Source organism: Schistocerca serialis, chromosome 1 (assembly GCF_023864345.2).
Source record: "Schistocerca serialis cubense isolate TAMUIC-IGC-003099 chromosome 1, iqSchSeri2.2, whole genome shotgun sequence".
In the NCBI taxonomy this organism is placed as follows: domain Eukaryota; kingdom Metazoa; phylum Arthropoda; class Insecta; order Orthoptera; family Acrididae; genus Schistocerca; species Schistocerca serialis.
The window spans coordinates 352,377,564-352,396,972 of NC_064638.1; the positions used below are offsets into that span (position 1 = coordinate 352,377,564).

Sequence of the window (19,409 nt, forward strand, 5' to 3'; positions counted from 1 at the left end):
CCATCACTCCTTAGCACCCAATCTACGCACTTTGCCTCACGAATACAAATACATCCTCCCAATCCTTTACTTATATAGACGTGACAAGGCGCCCCAGACCGCGCGGCTACCCGACGCGACTAAAGCACTCCTGCGAAAAGGATATGGCTAACTTCCTTTCACACGCTTGTCATGTGAGAACATTTGCTCAGTGTCTAATGATCATCAAGGGATGCAAACCCTTGTCTTCCAACAACTCTTCCCCACATCAGCATTGACGTACTTCTGCCACTTCACATTACTTTCCCGTCCTTCACCGTAGTCTAGGCTTCTTCATACTTACACTGACCTCAACTCCTGTGTTTGCCTACCACAAGACTTCCATATTAAATTAATCGCTACATCATCATCCAAAATCTTATATCCTCACAGTATCAGCGATTTCTACAACTCCAAAACTAGTCTCTTGAGGTATAGGTCCTTCCAGACAGTCCAATGTTCTATCAGCATTTGCGCCCTCTCAGTAGTGTACCACGAGTTACTGATTCATCGTAAAATTGAAGTCTTATCCCACTTTGCAGTTGACACCAGTGCTGGTGATGCGTTCCCATTGTGGCAGAGCATACACAAAATTGCGAAACACCCGATCGCAGCGCTGACCTGGAGGAGGAGTGGCTGTGAGTGTCAGCAGAGAGCAGTCTGTTGTATGGGCGTGGAGGTAAGGAAGCAGCAACAACTTGGAGACAGTGCTGGGGGCCACGGGCAGCAGCAGAGGACAAGACTTCGCATGCAGTGCAGGACCTTAGATGACGTGACGTCTTGTTTAAGTCCCAGAATGGCTGGTTCACCTAAATGGCTGGGAGGCAGTGGCACCTGGATAAACGGATGGCAGTTAGCTGTCGGCAGCGGCTATGAGTGTATGGAGGGTGAGGCAAACACTGTCGTCATGGGGATTAGAAGCTGAAGGAAAGAGAAAGTCTACGTAGACATCAAGAGAGCACAACAAGTGAGCAACCGTTATGGGGATTAGCTGTTTAAATGAAGTGGCAAGTTCACACGGGGGAATCCAGTCTGCTCTTGAACAGCAGTGCACAAGTGCGGTGGCGTATCAGTTGTGCCCAGCAGAAACATTGCTGTGCAGATGAATGTGTCTGGCGGTGTTTTAGTCTCAGCTTTGTCAGTTGTCATAAAGCTGAGCCCATGGCAAGTTTCAGTAGGAGAAGTTTTGGATGAACTAACCCCTGAGGGATACCTTACTTTGCTGTCAGTTGTTATTATCTGATTTACCTTCCTGATACATAAATTACAAGTCTTTTTTTGATTTACCGATCCGATTTACTTGTTCTTTTTGCCAGTATTGGATAGGCTGGTTTCGTGTCCTCTGATTGTTCATTTAGTGTTATCTCTTGTTGATTAATAGTCCGCCCTGATAGCTGAGTGGTAAGCGTGGCGGTCTGTCACGCTAAGGGGGCCCGGGTTCGATTCTCGGCTGGGTCGGAGATTTTCTCCATTGGCGCTCATGCGGTGGACCTCTCTGACGAGGCTTTCCCCATGACCAGACCTGCCGTAAGGCAGAACACGAAGTTAAGCTTGTTGATTAATTACATTCATATTAGTTTGAGGCTTTTGAGTGTCGGCCTGATTCAAATAAGTATTATGTCGTAAGCTACAGCCCTGCTATTTTAATTCCTTGTTATTTGTTCTAGAAAGTGGCTGCGTGGGTGCTATGTGCGTTACAGCTCCACTTCCAGCTTGGGTAGGTGTGCCGGCCTGGATTGCATCCGCACAGTGAATTACAGACGGGGGTTGTTGTGCCAGCCGTCCACGGTATAGCTTTTAGGCGGTTCTCAACATCCCACTAGGTGAATACCTGGCTGATACCAAGTCCTGCCTCAGTTAAACGATTCACGAACGTTTAGGGAATTTTTGCACATTTATACATGATTCGTGCTACACACATACAGTTGGGGTACAGACGTTTCCGTTCCAGAATATCCGGCCACCCCTTAAACTAACCATTCCAAATACGTTAATAATCATGTCTACCCTGCACGGATGAGGGCCAAAGGCACAGGAAAAAGAGAAGAAGATTCCTTCTATCTCATGTAGTTCTTACCGGCAGGGTTGTGTATTGTTTTAAGCACTCTTTGTATTGGTAAACCTACATTTAAATCAGGGGCAGGAATTTTACCGTGTTGGTAATTTGTTTTAGATATTAAGTTGTATGTATGTGTTGGGACGAGTGCTCATGGTTTTCTTGCTTTTAAATACAACCCATCTGATTTCTTTAATTATGTTGTTAATAACCGTGTTTAAGGCTTATTAAGTATTTACGCGCACACAACTCCCACCCACTTTCCACTCGCTCCGTTTCCTGTGCAGCCTTTGTAAAAAAAAAATAAAAATAAAAAAAATAAAAAAAAACTACAATGAATTTTTTCAATTTTAATAATTAGCATACGTTTTTGGGACTGTTACGCACTCCTAAATATTTCACATTTTACACACGTTTTACATCATCAGTGTTCTTATACCAATTCTGACTGAAGAACGTATTGCATAGGTAATAGATACTGGTGCGAATGTGAAATTACAGTAACAGAGGCAACAAGTCCGAACGCCGTTCTTAGTCTAAAATTGCCGACAGCTGTCCGATTATGTCAAGAAGCAGAAAGTAATAGGGTTTGGATTCAGTGTCTCGTTTAGTATCACAAATGGATCACATGAACACAGTGTAATACAGTGTCAGACAAAAAAAAGTATGCACCAGGAAAGAATTATCCCAATTGGATGCAAATCGGTAGACGTGATCTACATGTGCACACAAGCAAACGATTATAATTTCAGAAAATTGTGGCTCATTTATTCAAGAGAAAGAGTTTCACAAATTGAGTAAGTCAATAACGCGTTGGTTCACATCTGGCACATACGAAAGTGGTTATAAGGCTTGGCATTGATTGAAAGAGTTTCTGGATGACCTCCTGAGGGATATCGTGCCAAATTTCGTCCAACTGGCGCGTTAGAGTATCAAAATCCCGAGCTGGTAGAATGTCGTCGACGTACCGCTGCGATGTAAGGGTGCTGCGGATGGCATCCAAAGGGGACATGCTGTGAAGAGAAACGGCACTACAGACCGTCATTCCCGGTTGTTGGGCCAGTTGGAGAGGGACACTGAAGTTGGAATCCCACCGCTGTCCGGGCCGAGTTACAACACGTCTTTGGCCTGGCATCTCAATGAGTGGAACAGAATAGTCTGCAGCGATGAGTTCTGCTTCGAACTGACCGGTTAACAGTTACGACGTGTCTGGAGACGCCCCGGACAGTAGCGGGCTAACAACCTTTCGGTCACTTAGCAGATGACACGACAACCAGTAGTGATGGTCTGGGATACCCTTTCTTTTCGTAGCAGGACCCCTTTGGTTATCATCTGCTCTCTTACAGCACAGCAGTACGTCGACGATATTCTACGCCCCATTTTCTTGCCCTTCTTGGCAAGCCATCATAGGCTAACATTTCAGCAAGATAATGCACACCCACACTTGGCGAGAGTTTCTACTGCTTGTCTTCGAGCTTGCCAGACCCTACCTTGTCCATCGAAGTCATTGGATCTCTCCCCAACCGACAACGTTTGGAGCATTGTGCGCAGACCCTCCAACCAGCTCTGAATTCTGATGATCTAATGCAATAGTCGGACAGAATTTGACACGATATCGCATAGAAGTACATCCAACAACTCTATCTTTCACTGCCAAGTCGAATAACTGCTTGCATAAGAGTCAGAGATAGACCTAAGTGTTATTGACTTGCTCCATTTGTAAGGCTCTTTCTCTTGAATAAATCATCCCTTTTTTCTAAAGTTATAATCATTTGTTTGACTGTACATCTACCTCATATCTACCAACTTCGGCTCCGTCCGCATAATTCCTTCGTGGTGCGTTGTTTTTTTTTTTCTTCTAGAGTGTAGCTGTATTCGTATTAGACGGTTCTCGAAAAGGTTTTCAAGATCACATCTAGCTTAACGAACGAAAACTATCTCATCACTTACGTAAAAAGTACGACGTATGTGTTCTACCAAAACATCTGTGGGCAGGCGTCAACTAAAATTAGGCGAATTTTAGACAAAGATTTCAACCGGCTTGCGCCCCCTAAGGAAACCGCAGTCACTTCTGCTGTGAAGGGTAGTCACAGAGTCTAGGCACTCATAATATTCCATGTGAATGTGGTAGTAGGAGCATGGATAATCTATTCAAACTACTTTTCACTGCTATACAGAAGCATGCCACATCAAGACCATAAATCTAAAAAAATGAGCGAAGGTCTTTGAGATCTTATGAATATGCAGAAGATATTTTGTGATCACACACGGGTTCTATTCCAAGCTTCAAATTACTGTCATTTGATTATCAAAGAAGCCTGGAAATTGCAATGTACGTCAACATTTTTAATATACGCACGGGATACACACTAAACAATTCGTGAAAATAGGAGCTTCGCAGAGAGAGATTATTAAGCAGTATTTCCAGTGTTACAAGAATTTACCTCTGGAGCACAGCACTGTGTCGAAATAAACTACAGGCTGAGGTAACACAAGAAAAGAAGAGAGTCGAAGCGTTTGGGATGTGGTGTTACAGAAGGATCTTCAAAATTAGGTGGACTAATGTGAAATGATTAGATCCCCCAAGTAATCGGAGAGGGAACGAATATATGGAAGAGACAGGATGACAAAACATAAGCTAAGACACTACGGAATAACTCCTGCAGTGCTGGAGAGATTCGCAGAGGAAAAAACTATAGAGGACAGAGATTTGAATGCAACGTCAAATATCCGAGGACGTTGTTTGTAACTGCTACTCTGAGATGAAGGGGCTACCACGGGAGTGGGAGAAATTCCATTATTATATATAGTGACATATTGGCCCCGCGAACCGGCACCACAGCGTCATCTAAACCTGTGAAATTCCGTCACTTCTTTGACAGTCGGCTGCTTTCTTAACGTAGACAACTGTGAGTATTGTCGAAGGCTCGGAAGTCTGGATAGATTTAACGCTAATCAGCCACGATAATTTTATGTCAGGCATATTCATATTTTTTAATTTGTAGCTCTTATCATTTTTTTCCGTATTTGCAGTTAAATTATAGGATATGGGTTCCACCATTATGCAAACACACTGTCTTTTTCTTTGAGCAAAAAACGTTTCAGCACCTCTGTGCTGTCGTCAGTGAGTTTTTGTTTATTGAATGCTGTAAAAAGTGAAAGCGTTTTATGTTATAACTGATTTAACAAAGAGAGGTCTAAAGAAAACTTTTGTTCGCTTTGCTTCTTACCGTGTTTTTACATTAAAGGCGGGAACCATATCCTGTAATTATGTTAGAGATTGACACACACGCATTCAACGTGTAAGATACCACGGACGCGAGGCAAGTAATGATTACAGACACAGTGTATCGTTGGAAAGTTGAATTACGACATCAGTTCCTTTATGTTAAAAAATTTGAAGGGACAATGAACTTGGAAATAAATCTGAATTTACTACTATATAAAAGAAACAGAGTGTTATATTCTTAAGATTAGTGAAATGTCACTGTATCTATTTAGTGTGGAGTTAGAATTACAAAGAGGCCGAAATCAATTAAGTTACAATTTTTTTGACTCTTAAAAGGAGTCGGAGTCGTGAAGTAAAACGAACAAAAGAAACCATAGCAACTCCTTCTCCCAATCCCCCTCCCTCCCGAACACAAATATCTTTGCTGCTGTGACATATTGTAGGCAAGTTCTCAGTCCGTCGTATAACGACATGTGAACCTTGCTGTTTATACAGGGTGAGCAAAATAAAAGTAGACCGGAAGAGTGGATATCATTCGTGGTAGCGTTAACGGAGGAGGAAATGACCTACAGTTACTTCTAACGCATGGAGCAAGTGCCCTTACAACTGGCTGAACCTCAGAGCTCATTTACACGAACTTCACACCTGGTAGAGGTGTTAGGAGAAGTCACTCTTGTCGCAGCCGTAGCAGGCCACCCACGTCACCTGATGTGTCAGTGTGCGATTACTTTGTGTGGGGGACCCTCAAGTTTGAGTCTTCAAGAACCGCAGCAGAACATTTCGGATGAGATTGCAGCAATTCCGTCAGACCAGCTTCGAATCGTCTCCAACTTGGGGACCAGGGCTCAAAAGTGCCAAGAGAAGAATGGTGGTCACTATAAACGTCTGTTATTCTCAGATTAGCACTGTAGTCCCTTTCCTCTGCTGTGTTTCTTTGTAACCTGGAACTCTTCTCTGGGCTACATTCACTTGCCCCATCCTGTAACATCAGATAGAATCCGCTGTTGCCAACATTCGCTACGTATTTAATAAACTTTTGTTTATAAACAACTAAACCCGCAAGTTGAAGATATAAACATCATACTAAATGAATAAAATGCTCCGATGAGTATTTTGATGATTATTATGAATGTATACCATACCTGAACTCTAAAAAATGCTAGGAGCGGCCACAACGTAAGTCTTACCAGAAAAGAAGCTGAAAGCAACGGTATCTTTCTTTAGAACATTAATGCAGGTTCTGTTAAAATTTAGTTCTAACACAATCATTTGGTGCGGGGATATCGAAGAGAAGTTAATCCCTAGCCTTCAGCCCTTACTATTATGTTTAAAAAGTGTATTACAATATATATACGTAAAAAATTAAGCGAAAAGTTAAAGTATGAATTTAACACATACTAAAATGAAGAGCTGAGAAAGAAACGGATGGGGTATTCTCACCATAAGAACAGGCGGGTGCTACGTCATCTTGGAATAACGGTCCCAGGTTCGATTCCCGGCGGGGTCAGGGATTTTCACCCGCCTCTAGATAACTGGGTGTTTGTGTTGTCCTCATCATTTCATCATCATTCATGAAAGTGACGAGATTGGACTGGGCAAAGGTTCGGAATTTGTACGGGCTCTGATAACCGCGCAGTTGAGCACCCCACAAACCAATCATCATCATCATCATCATCATCTTGGAATAACTAACAGGCACCAAAGAGGAAAACCTGTAGGGACAGCCAGACATATAGAACAGATTATAATCCGAAATATAGGAAGATATGCGGAGAGCAGTATCAGACTAGTCAAACGACTATTAACAACTAAAACATTTAAAAAGATCTATTCACAAAAAGTATGCTTAGTAACTAAATATTGGACAGGTCTTAGGGAAAGAGTAATTTTACGGCTCACCCTCGGCGGCGTCCGTTACCAAAATTTTCCTGACTCCAAACCGTTCTTTCAAGAACTGAACGAGAATTGCTCTGCGAGAAACCTAAAACCGTAGAGACTGGAGAGTTAGTTTCTCTGCAGTGACAATTGTAAAAAAAATTATGCCAAGACAACAACAGCTAGCATATAGCGAATGTAATCTAAATAATGTATTTTAGGAGTAGAGCGTCCCGCAGCGCTTGTCGGTTTACCTTGTGTAGATCGCCTCCCGCAGCGGCAGCCATGGCTGTCGGCGCTACGCGTGTGGCCACCGCGCGCTCGCTGCTTTGATGTGGCTTTTAGCGCGCCGTGACGTAATGAGTGACCTCGCGCCGGCTTTTCCACCCGAGCACCGCAGAATCGCACCGTCACCGCTGGGCTGCCATAACCGGAAACCACTCACGTGCTAAAAGGCTGCGCTTCCGCGTGCTTCTGGCCACTGCCCGCTACCACACAGGGCAGCCACCGACACACTCAGTGGAGCTTACGTAAACAAGACTCTCTCGAAATGGAACAGTAGGAGTTCATGACAATTGAGACCGAATTTTATCATTTAAGAGTTAATTTTGTGTGTGTGGAAGTTGCAAATAGTAGAAGCCTACAATACGATCTAAACTATTTCATCCGCGTCTCTTTATGCCGTCGTTCACGCTCGACGTTTTAATTCCATTGTTGAAATTCGAGGACGTAAGAGCAGTATTTAATGTTTCCTATTTCTCTCGCCTCATTTATCGCCATGTTGGTGACGAGATAAAAAGCAAAGCCTATTTGATAGGTGTTAACGAAAAGGCTATGATTACTTAAACTTGTGGTAGAAGCTCACTTTTTGTCCGTGTTTGCTCTATAATACATAACTGTAGAATAATGGTTCTGCATTGAGCAAATAGAATTTCTTCTGCAACGTCCATACGTTTCGCGGCTTTGTTTCCCCATCGTCAGTGGGCTCATCCTATTTCCTGTTGAATAACACCTGAAAATTAACGTAATAATATGTAGTCTGTGGTAGTACGTTATTTATGTTCGAAAAACTATGAACAGAATATACACCTTAATATTATAGTTTATGTAGTTGTCTTTCATTTGCAGTGTAGCTGACATTTTAGTACAGGTTGCCATTTACAGCTAATCACGATTTATCAGCAATGCACTGCGCTGGCAAAAGTCATGGGATATCTCCTAATAACGTGTCGGACCTCCTTTTGCCCAGCATAGATCAACATCTCCACGAGGCATATACTCAACAAGTCGTTGGAAGTCACCTGCAGAGATACTGAGCCACACTGCATCCATAACTTCCCGTTCAAATGGTTTCAATAGCTCTGAGCACTGTGGGACTTAACTTCTGAGGTCATCAGTCCCCTATAACTTAGTACTACTTAAACCTAACTAACCTAAGGACATCACACACATCCATGCCCGAGGCAGGATTCGAACCTGCGACCGTAACGGTCGCGCGGTTCCAGACTGTAGCGCCTAGAACCGCTCGGCCACTCCTGCCGGCTAACAGCCCGTAATTGCGAAACTGTTGCCGGTGCAACATTTTGTGCATGAACTGACCTCTTGATTATGTCACATAACTTTTCGATGGCATTCATGTCGAGCAATCTGGGTGGCCAAATCTTTCGCTCGAATTGTTCTTCACCCAGTCGTAAACGTTATGGCAGAGTGATATGGCTCATCGTCATTCATAAAAATTCCATCGCTGTTTGGAAACATGGAGTCCATGAATGGCTGCAATTTGGTCTGCAGGTAACCGAACATAATCATTTACAGCCATTGTTCGGTTCAGTTGGACTAGAGGACCCAGTCCATTCCATCTAAACCCAGTACATCCCATTATGGAGACACCACCAGCTTGTACAGTGCCTTCTTGACAACTTTGGCCCATGGCGTCGTGGGGGCTGCGCCACACTCGAATCCTCGCATCAGCTCTTACCAACTGAAATCGGGACTCATCTGACCAGTTCTCCGTTTCCCAGTCGCCAAGGATCCAACCGATATGGTCCCGAACCCAGGAGAGGAGACGTAAGTGATGTCAAGCTGCGAGCAAAGGCATTTTCGTCACTCGTTTGCTGCCATAGCCCATTAATGCTAATTTCGTCACACTGTACCAACGGATACGTTCGTCATACGTCCCATATTGATCTGTGTGTTTATTTCGCAAAATGTTGCTTGTCTGTTAGCAGCGACAACTCTACATAAAAATGCTGCTCTTGGTCGTTAAGTGAGGGCCATTGGCCGCTGCGTTGTACGCGGTGAGAGGTAATGCCTGAAATGGGGTATTCTTGGCACACTCTTGACGCTATGGATCTCAGAATATTGAATTCCCTAACGATTGACTAAATGGAATGCCCCATGGATATAGCTCCAACTACAATTCCGCGTTGTAAGTCTCTTAACTTCTGTCGTGTGGCCTTAATCACGTTGGGCATCTTTCCACATGAATCACGTGAGTACAGATGACAGTTTCGTCAATTCACTACCCCTTTATATCTTGTGTACGTGATGTACGTGATATTGCCGTTTCTGTATACGAGGGTTGGAACATAAGTAGTGGTAAGCACTTATTCACAACCGATACTAAAGAGTTACATGTTTGCACCTGATGCTGTCCTTCAAAGCAGTGACTAGCTTTTTGTAGAACCCGTTGCCAGCGACGTAGAAGGCGTAGTATACCGCTAGCAGAGCCTGTTCTGTGTTGGTGGTGCGAGTGGAGAGGTTCTGAAGCAAGTGCCACGAAGTGGTTCCTCCATCTTCGGAATCAAATCAAAAGTCCGGGGAGTATGGTGGATGGTACAGTACTTCTCAGTCCCATCGACCGAACAGAGCAGCCACAGCTTGCGCTGTATGCGCCCGCGCATTGTCGTGCAAAATGATGAGTGGGTTGCGCAGAAAGTGTCGCCTCTTATTTCGCAAAGCTGGTCGCAAGTGATGCTCCAAAACTAACAGTAATACGCGTTGACACTTTCTGCACAACCCACCCATCATTTTGCACGACAAAGCGCGGGCGCATACAGTACAAGCTGTGACTGCTCAGTTCGGTCGATGGGACTGGGAAGTACTGTACCATCAACCATACCCCCCCGGACTTACGTCCTTGTGACTCTGATTTGATTCCGAAGATGAAGAACCCATCATGACGCCATTCGTTGGACTGGCGTTTCAGTTTTGGCTTCGTGGCATTCGCTTCGGAACTGTTCGAGATGTTCGACAGGCAGTAGACCGCTCCATTAGCACCGTCAACAAAATAGGCTCTGTTGACGGTATACTACGCCTTCCACATAGCTGGCAACGGGTTCTACACAACACTGGTGGCTAATTTGAAGGATAGTAAAAGGTGCAAACATGTTACCCTTTTGTGTCGGTTGTGAATAAATGGTTGCCACCATTTAAGTTCCAACCCTCGTTTGCGCATATCGCTATCCCATGACCTGTCACCAAAAAAGAAAAATAATCATACGACGAAGGAATTACGCAGATCGGTTACAAATTGATATTCATACAGGTATCGATGGAAAAGGCAAAATTGCAAAATTGTAAACATTGGTGGCCGACGGATGAATGTGTGACCCTGCAGCGCGATTACACCACGCGGCTGGTGAGAATGGAAAACGGAGGACATTTCGATACCAGGGCGTAAAGTCTTTGCCAATTTGATTCCCTGTACTCAGCTGGACAGTAACCATGTCTCGCAGACAGGCGCGTGAACAATATATGCAGGTATCAGCATTTGAGGGAGAACGTGTAGTTGTGATCCAGGAAGCCAGTTCGAGAAATCGGCGAGTGGCTCGACATTTGAATTCGACGATGTGGCAGAAATGTTTGAAACTTGGCCGAACACAGCTTCGAGAAGGAAGCGGTCGAGATAGACAGCTGACAGCATGTGAGGACCGAGCAGTCGTCAGAGAGGCACTCAGAGTTCCACATTCATCATTATCGTCGATCCGCCGTACAACTGGTGCTTCAGTGCCAGCAAGGACTATTAAAAACCGGTTCACAGAAAGGGGGTTGAGATCATGGTGGCCACTACCATAGATCCCTGTACACCAACAAGCCCGTTTGCAGTAGTGTAGGGTACATTCAGCCTGGAATCTCACTGGCTGGAGTAGAATTATCTTCAGTGATGAGTTTCGCTTCGAAGTGAGCCTCGATAACTAACAAAGACGTGTCTGGAGACGTCCCGATCAGCAATGGGATGTTAACCTCACTGTCGTCCATCGTGTGGCACGACAACCAGGAGTAGCGGTTTGGGTGGCATTTCATTTCATAGCAGGACCCCCTTTGTAGCCACCCACAGCACCCTTACAGTAAACTGGTGTGTCGACGATATTCTACGCTCCGTTTGGTTCCTTTCATAGCAAGTCATTCTGTGCTCACATTTCAGCGAGATAATGGCCGCCCCGTCACAGCGAGAGTTTCTACCGCTCGTCTCTGTGCTTCCCAAACCCTGTCTTAGCCATCAAGATCGCTGGATCTCTCCCCAACGGAGAGTATCTGGAGCATCATGGGGTGGGTCCTCCAAGCAACTCAGGATTTTGACGATCTAACTCACCAATTGGACTGAATTTGGACGGTATCCCTTAGGAAGACTTCCAACAATTTTACCAATCAATGCCAGGTCGAAAATCTGCTTGTATAAGGGCCAGAGGTGGACCAACGTGTTATTTACTTCCTCAATTTGTAAAACTCTTTCTCTCTAATAAATCATCCAATTTTTTTCTGAAATTGTAATCATTTGTTTGTCTGTACGTGTACAACACGTCTACTGATTTCCATCCCATCCGGATGTCTTAGTTTACCGAGAGGTTAGACCTAAAATGAAATTATTGCTTTTTTCTCAGCTTTGCTAGATTATAGTACAGTCATTAGCTTACATTCTAGTGTCAACATTGATTTGTTAATTATCTTTTAACTATCGGTTGCTAGATGGAAGTGACAGCTTTCGAAAATAGAGTGAGGAATGTCATTTGTAATAGGCTTTGTTGATAGGTGAGTGGGGGACAGTTTTCGCACATAATTTGAACGTAAGTAATGTTTTTTATTTCCACGTTGTCATGGCGCAATGTAAACTATACTTTGTAACACGCCCTGTGTCACTGTTTAAGAGATATTCACCTATTTCGCTGTCTGTCACTATGTGTCCCGACAACTCGCCAAGTAAATGCAGAAATTCTTATCGTAATGACTAATGACTGTGCAGGTGTCGTAACAGAGTTCCGTAGACAATGAATAAATGGTCTGGACAGCCGCAACCTGTTATAAGTTTTCGAGAGCAAAGCGACGGTGCGATAACCGTGAATCATTAATGAGGCTAAATTCCGCACTTGTTGACGACCGTCATTTGGAAAGCGATTACAGTTGGTAGTTGGTGAACGTGTCGGCTCTGGACTTGCGGAATCGACTTCAGATTTCTAAGAAACTTTCTTCTGGGGTAAGATAAACTTTTTTGACAATACACCCAGCGTTACGATAACACGGAGATGGGGAAACTGCCAATCTGGGTGATTCAACTGCAGTAAAGTACTGTGTCTTTGTTTATGTTACAGAATAATGCAGTTCAGGTTGATGCAGATATGTTACAGTGAGGTAATAAGCACAAACTGCTAATGAACGATTGTTTCCACCAGAAGTTAATACATTTAAATCTTTGGTACCCATATTCCTCTGAAAAAAAATTAAAAAAAACTGAACTGTACAAAACAAAAAATGTCAAATTCTAATTTGCAAATCAAGAGCATTATCCAAACAACAGAGGCCATGGTACGTAGGTACGGCAGATGAGTTTTTTCAAATCAGCTGAATGTTGTGCCAGATTCAGAAATAGGTACCTTTTTTTTAACATCTGTACAACTACACCTAAATCAGTGACACACAACTGGCGAATTCCCCTTGTTAAACACTTCAGTACCCAACAAAAAATAATCATGAATGTTTTCTACTTGCTCTTGTTTCGCAACAATTCAAGAAATCAGTGATGCATCCAGTTAAGTAGAGCCCACTATGCGTATATCTTGGAACATCTCTCTCGCTGCGGTCCCTGTGTCGTGACGCCATGCATCCGAAAGTGTGTGTAAGTACAGGCGGAAAAACAGTGCAGGCGTCAGCAAAATAGTCATCGAGTGGCCATACGACAGGCGCCACATGCACTATATGAAGGCTGCTCGTCTGCTCATTGGAGAGCACTTGGTATCATGAAAGAACACATCAGAGCCCATAAGTTTCTAACTCGTCAAAGAAGAGGGGGCAGCCAGTGAGCTTCGGAAATATGACCACTTCGGAGCGAACACGTAAAGTCTGTTGTAGGGAAAGCGAATTGTTGACTTGACTTTATCGGAAAAATTCTAGGAAAATGCAGTTCATCTAGAAAGGTGACCGCATGCACAGCACTTGTGCGACCCACTCTTGATTACGGTTCCACTGCTTTGGAACCCCACATATCGGATTGAGAGAAGACATCGAAGCAACTGAGAAGCCTGCTGGTGGATTTGTTTCTGGTAGGTACAGTATTACGGAAATGATCCGTGAGTTCAGATGGGAATCTCTCGAGGGAAGAGGGGGCAGGAGATAAGGTACTGGAGGAAGCAAAGCTGTGAGGACGGATCGTTTGTCGTGTATGGCTAGCTCCGTCCGTAGAACAATTGCACGCGAAAGGCAAAGGTTCCGAGTTCGAGGCTCGGTCTGGTACACAATGTTAACCTGTCAAGAGGATTCATAACAGCGCACATGCCACTTCAGAATGCAAATTTCATTCCGGAAACACCCCCTCAGTTCTCAGCAGCATCCTTTCTTCCAGGAGTGCTAATCCTGCAAGTTTCGCAGGAGAACGTCTGTGAAGTTTGTAATGTTATGTGAGCCTCACTGCCCCTTTTTCTACCTAATTTGTGCCTGATTTTATTCTGAGAAGCTCAGTAAGATATGTAAATACCATAAATGTAAATGTGGTTCAAAAAGTACTTCAAGTGAAGTAAAGCACAGCTGGACAGCAAGGAACTCTTTAGCGCCCAATCCCCGCAACGGTAGTAGTTGTGAATCTTTGAGTATGGACTCTAAAAAAAAAAAGACAATTGATTTATAAAAAAAAAGGAGGACTGTTAATCTGTATCTTGTGGAAAGAGGACGTGTTGCTAGGCCGTCGCTCAGAACGTATTGTTACATTTAATGAAAATTGATATTTTAGTGATAAAACCGAGTAAAGCATGTGTAAGAGTTGCCAAACATTTATGTACACAAATTTTCTGGAAGTGAAGAATAGGAACATCTTTTTTTGGAAAAGGAAGTGAACTTCATTGTCGTCGCCGTCTATCATTCGACAGAAGTGCACAAAGTTCACTAAAATACAGGAAATGCATTCTCTATAGTTTTCATTGAATACGTAACAACCTCTCATAATTTCTTAATTACAGTAATTTCACTATGTTCTTGTACAATAGTATGGTGCTGAACTCCACAGACCAGTTTTGATGTAGCAGGACGTGTAGTCTGAAGGAAGTTTGTGTTCCAAGCAATCACCTTTTCTCACGAAAAGCAGGTTGCTGTTTGATCTTATTTACGTATAACAGTGGTCCCTTAAGTATGATAAGCTACGAAAACTTGGGTTCAAAACTATCCGCAATACGGCTAAGTAACCAACAAAGTCGTGCTTTAAATCTTAAAGAACAATAACTTCCTCCAAATTATAATACGCCACCAACTGGTGCAGAAGCTGATCATTTAAGGAGGCAGCAAAAAAATTCAGGTACCACTTACGACTTAAAGTAAAGTCTCAATCAAAATCAATCTCTCTCTCTCTCCAAACACTTATATAAATATTCATATTATTAAGATAAAAGTAATTTTATAAGTTAGGAAGGTAGGATATGAAGAAGACGTGTTTGCATGAAACACTACTGAGAAAGTTTAAAGAAACGGCATTTGCGACAGACAGAGGTAGGCCACTATTTACTGCCCCCAACACACATCTCGCGTGAGTACCGGAATTACGCTACGGAGAAGTTTAATAGGGCTCTAACGGACTCCGGCTGCGCGACCCTACTGTTCCAGCGTTCATTCACATAGATTTCACAGCAACTGCAATGTCAAAAATATCATTACGAACTCAAAACGTCATAGATATTCTAAACCGCAAAATTTTCCTCGTGGGAGCAAAAAATTAACTGGTAGCGATCACCGAGCAATGAAGCCTAATGTACCAAAATATTGTCGGACATTTTTGACAGTGAATACACAGGATTTTCGTTGCAGTTTATTTACTGCGGTTGTCCGATACGTGTCAACAGGCGATAGAAGTCGTTCTTCAGCCTTACGTCAGTTTCCAGAAACCAACGGGCGCGGGACTTAAAGTGGGACCACCCAATGAGTTGTGCAAATGATAACACATGAATTAACATAGCTTACAATTCTCTTTTTTGTTTTAATGTAATTCATATTACAGTTTTATAACTGATAGCGCTGTAGTTTTTGCCTCTGGCGCAGATAAAGCTAAATAACAAATTAAAGTATTTAGCACAGCAAGTCTGGAAGTTGGAAGGAAGAGAGACAGTTTGGTTCTGGAAGGTATCACCAGGGATATGCAGCCATGCCGATTCCAGTGCCGTGGCAAACTGCGCTAGGTTTCTTGTTTGAGGGTCCATGGCTATGGCACGTACAAGCCGATCGACGTCGGCTCATAGATTCTCGGTTTGTTTTAAATCCGGGGAGTCTGATGGACAGTGGAGCACGATGGACTCATCCTGGTGCTCTTAGAACCATGGACGTACACTGCGTGCTATTTCTAAGTAGCTGCAATTTGCTGCTTGTAGATACCATCTTGCCGAGGAAAAACCAGCTGCATATAGAGGTGCACATTGTCTTGAAGGACAAATTAATTTTGCATTCCAGGACGTCTTTTATTTTGTTGTTGCTACGAAAAATCGGCTTAATACCTGCCCGACGGAGAATTTTGCTCAGACGTTCAGTAACCTCTTGTACGTATGGTAGCAGGGCAATGTTACGTGCTTCGTTATGCATTCCCCTATTGCCCTACTCCTTTGGCGTCATAGTTTTATGTATCATCCTCATGTCGTAGCCATTAGCTCCAAAAATGGACCTGAGATTCTGTAGCTCAGCTCAGATGTTGTATTCATCGCTGATCCTGTAGGCTCTCTTAATTAAAGTTTGCAGGGCCGATTTGCTTTGCGTAGGTTGGTGGTGGGAGATTGCATGCACATACCTGTAGGTGTTGGTGGCCTTTCTGTAGACTCTGTGTCCAAGCTTTGTGTCCAAGCTTCCCGTCAGGCTTACGGTAAACTTCCACGTCGAGAAAAGGCAATACAGTGTTCTTTTCTATATGGTACAAATGCCTCTGAGCACTATGCGACTCAATTTCTGAGGTCATCAATCGCCTAGAACTTAGAACTAATTAAACCTAACTAACCTAAGGACATCACACACATCCATGCCCGAGGCAGGATTCGAACCTGCGACCGTAGCGGTTGCTCGGTTCCAGACTATAGCGCCTATAACCGCACGGCCACACCGGCCGGCTTTTCTATATCCATGGTAAAGTGGATTTGCTGTGCTGCTGATTGAGATATTGGTGGAAGTTCTGAAATTCTTCTTCTCCGTGTGGCTACATGACGAAAGTGTCGTCAACGTATCGCAGCCAGCATTCTGGGCGTAATGGTATGGACTGGAGTACTGTTTCTTCGAAAGCTTGCATAAAAATGTCTGCTGCGATAGGTGACAGAGGGGCATAGCTACACCGTCCGTCTGCTCATAGAAATCCCCTTTCCACCTGAAATAGGTGATCGCCAGTAGCGCACTAGCTTGCAGATGTCAGGGGCCGTTCGTTCCTCTAAGATGTTCATGGTGTCCGTCACGGGTACATTCCTCAAAAAGGACTTCACGTGAAAGCTAACCATCAGAACTGTACCTGAGACAATAGTGCTTCAAAGTGGATGAAGTCCTATATTACCACTAGACGTCTAAGCTTCGGAGCCAATTATTTCGCTAGTTTGTGAGTTAATACTAGCCACTATCGGCCGTAAAGGGAAGGCTTCTTTGTGGACCTTGGTACACCATATATTCTTGGTGCCTGCGGCGCTTGTGGAATGAGTCTTCGGGCAGTATCAAGGTTCATCCTAGTTTGCTTCAGCAGCGCTTGCGTCGATTTCATTATCTTGGCCGTCGGATCTCCCTTAAGTTTATGGTAAATGGGTTCATTCAAAAGCCGCTTGTCGTAATCTACTGTGTCCAACACTACGGTGGCATTTTCCTTGTCCGCCTATATTACCACTACCTGAGAGTTGTTCTTCAGCTCCTTGATGGCATGACGTTCCTTCTTACTCATGTTTTTCTTCGGAGACTTTGCGTGAACCAAGACTACTACTGTTGTACTGTTTCTTGCCGGATCTTCTCTGCCTCTGGTTGTGGTAGATGACGAGCCGAAGCCTCCACTGATTCGGTAATGTCTTCTTTTCGTATATAAATAACAAAACATAAACATTCAGCAGTTAGCAGTACACCCTAAGGAAGGCGTCTTGCAATAGTCGCCGAAACGTCGGAATTTTATAGTTGACAGTGTGGCCTCAAACCCACAAGAATTTTATTGACTGAGACAACGGCCGCGCAAGCCTAAATTTAGATACATGAAATAAAATCGTCGTAACTTCTGAAGGTTTGCGTTAGGGCGTCCATACTGCACTGTTGGCCACGGGGCATTATGGGAATCTGTACGTACACGCCTGGTTTGGTTTAGCGACGAAGCCCACTTTCATTTGGATGGATTGGTCAATATGCAAAATTGGTACATATGAGGGACTGAGAATCCGCGTTTCGCGATCGAGAAGTCTGTTCACTTTAAGGGGTGAATGTGTGGTGTACATTATCCAGGCACGGAATAATCGGTGCGGTATTCCTTTATGCCACGCTGTCTACCCAACGATACACGAAGGTTTTGGAAGATGATTTCACCATTATCCAAAGTGACACGGATTTCGAAAAGATGGGAGTAATGCAAGGCGGAGCTCGACCCCATCGAAGCAGGAGAGTGTTTGATGTCCTGCGGGAGCCGGCCGTTGTGGCAGGCGCTTCAGCCCGGAACCGCGCGACTGCTACGGTCGCAGGTTCGAATCCTGCCTCGGATATGGATGTGTTTGGTGTTCTGAGGTTAGTTAGGTTTAAGTAGTTCTAGGGGACTGATGACCTCAGATGTTAAGTCCCATAGTGCTCAGAGTTATTTGAACCATTTTGATGTCCTGCGGGAGCACTTTGGGGACCGCATTCTGGCTCTGGGGTACTCAGAGGCCACTGGCATGGGCCTCGATTGGTCGCCACATTCTCCGGATCCGAAGACATACGTCTCCTTTTATTTGTGCTACACTAGAGACAAGGTGTACAGCAATCACCCCGAAACCGTTTCTGAGCTGACAACGGCCGTTCAGGAGATCACCGACAGCATCGATGTTCCGACGTTTCAGCGGAACATGCAGAATGTCGCTATTCGTCTGAGCCACATCATCGCCAATGGTGGTAGGCATAACAAACATGTCATAACCTAAATCCGTATATCTGTAGTGAGGTTTATATGTTGAATAAAGTGTGTGCATGCCTTAATATGTAACTAATTTACGTTTTGTTTTTCACATAGTTCAATACTTGTCATCCTATAACAGCACAGCAGACTTCTGCCGTGAGAAGAAGAGGATCCACAAACGTCTACCCTCCTGTACCATATGTGAGCAAACGCGTACCTCCGGTACGGTTCGTGTGTTTATTATCAAGGCTGTAATACCCAGTGCTCAAACTGTCGCGCTTGAGCGTTGCTACACGCTGTGAAGTGATTCTGGAGAAACAATACTGCACGTTTAATTTTATCTGCTGTTAACAGCAGCACAGCTCCATATTATAAGAAATTTCATACCTTTGGGAGTCGTCGGTGTTTCCTAATAGAGATGTTGGTGAATGTGCAGACCATTTTGCATTTCCTGGACGGCCATTCAAATGCTCTCCAAATGTTGTCTTAAGAGGATCTGTCATTACATTTGCGGTATAGCAGTGATATCCGTCTTGTTGGTACAACACCGATTGCCTCATGTCCAATGGGATGTTTCCCAGCACCTACGGTAGCAGCATATCTTAGGAACCAGAGATACTTGAGTGTATTTCGATTCCCGTCAGTAAAACAGGGACCAATTATATGGGTCTTGAAAA

General features: G+C 44.0%; 1 protein-coding gene across 2 annotated transcripts in view; it reads right to left on the minus strand.

Annotated features, from left to right (window-relative positions):
* The window catches only part of LOC126457446 (apolipoprotein D-like), a 173,605-nt gene that overhangs the window by 68,767 nt on the left and 85,429 nt on the right, over window positions 1-19,409 (minus strand). The window contains exon 1 of one of the 2 annotated variants that reach the window (XM_050093731.1): window positions 7,433-7,519. The exons of the other annotated variant lie outside the window; for it this stretch is intronic. Within the exon in view, the coding sequence (XP_049949688.1) occupies window positions 7,433-7,465 (33 nt within the window). The 5' untranslated portion in view covers window positions 7,466-7,519. Of the gene's footprint in view, window positions 1-7,432; window positions 7,520-19,409 lie in introns of those variants that run through there. 2 annotated transcript variants of the gene reach the window in all.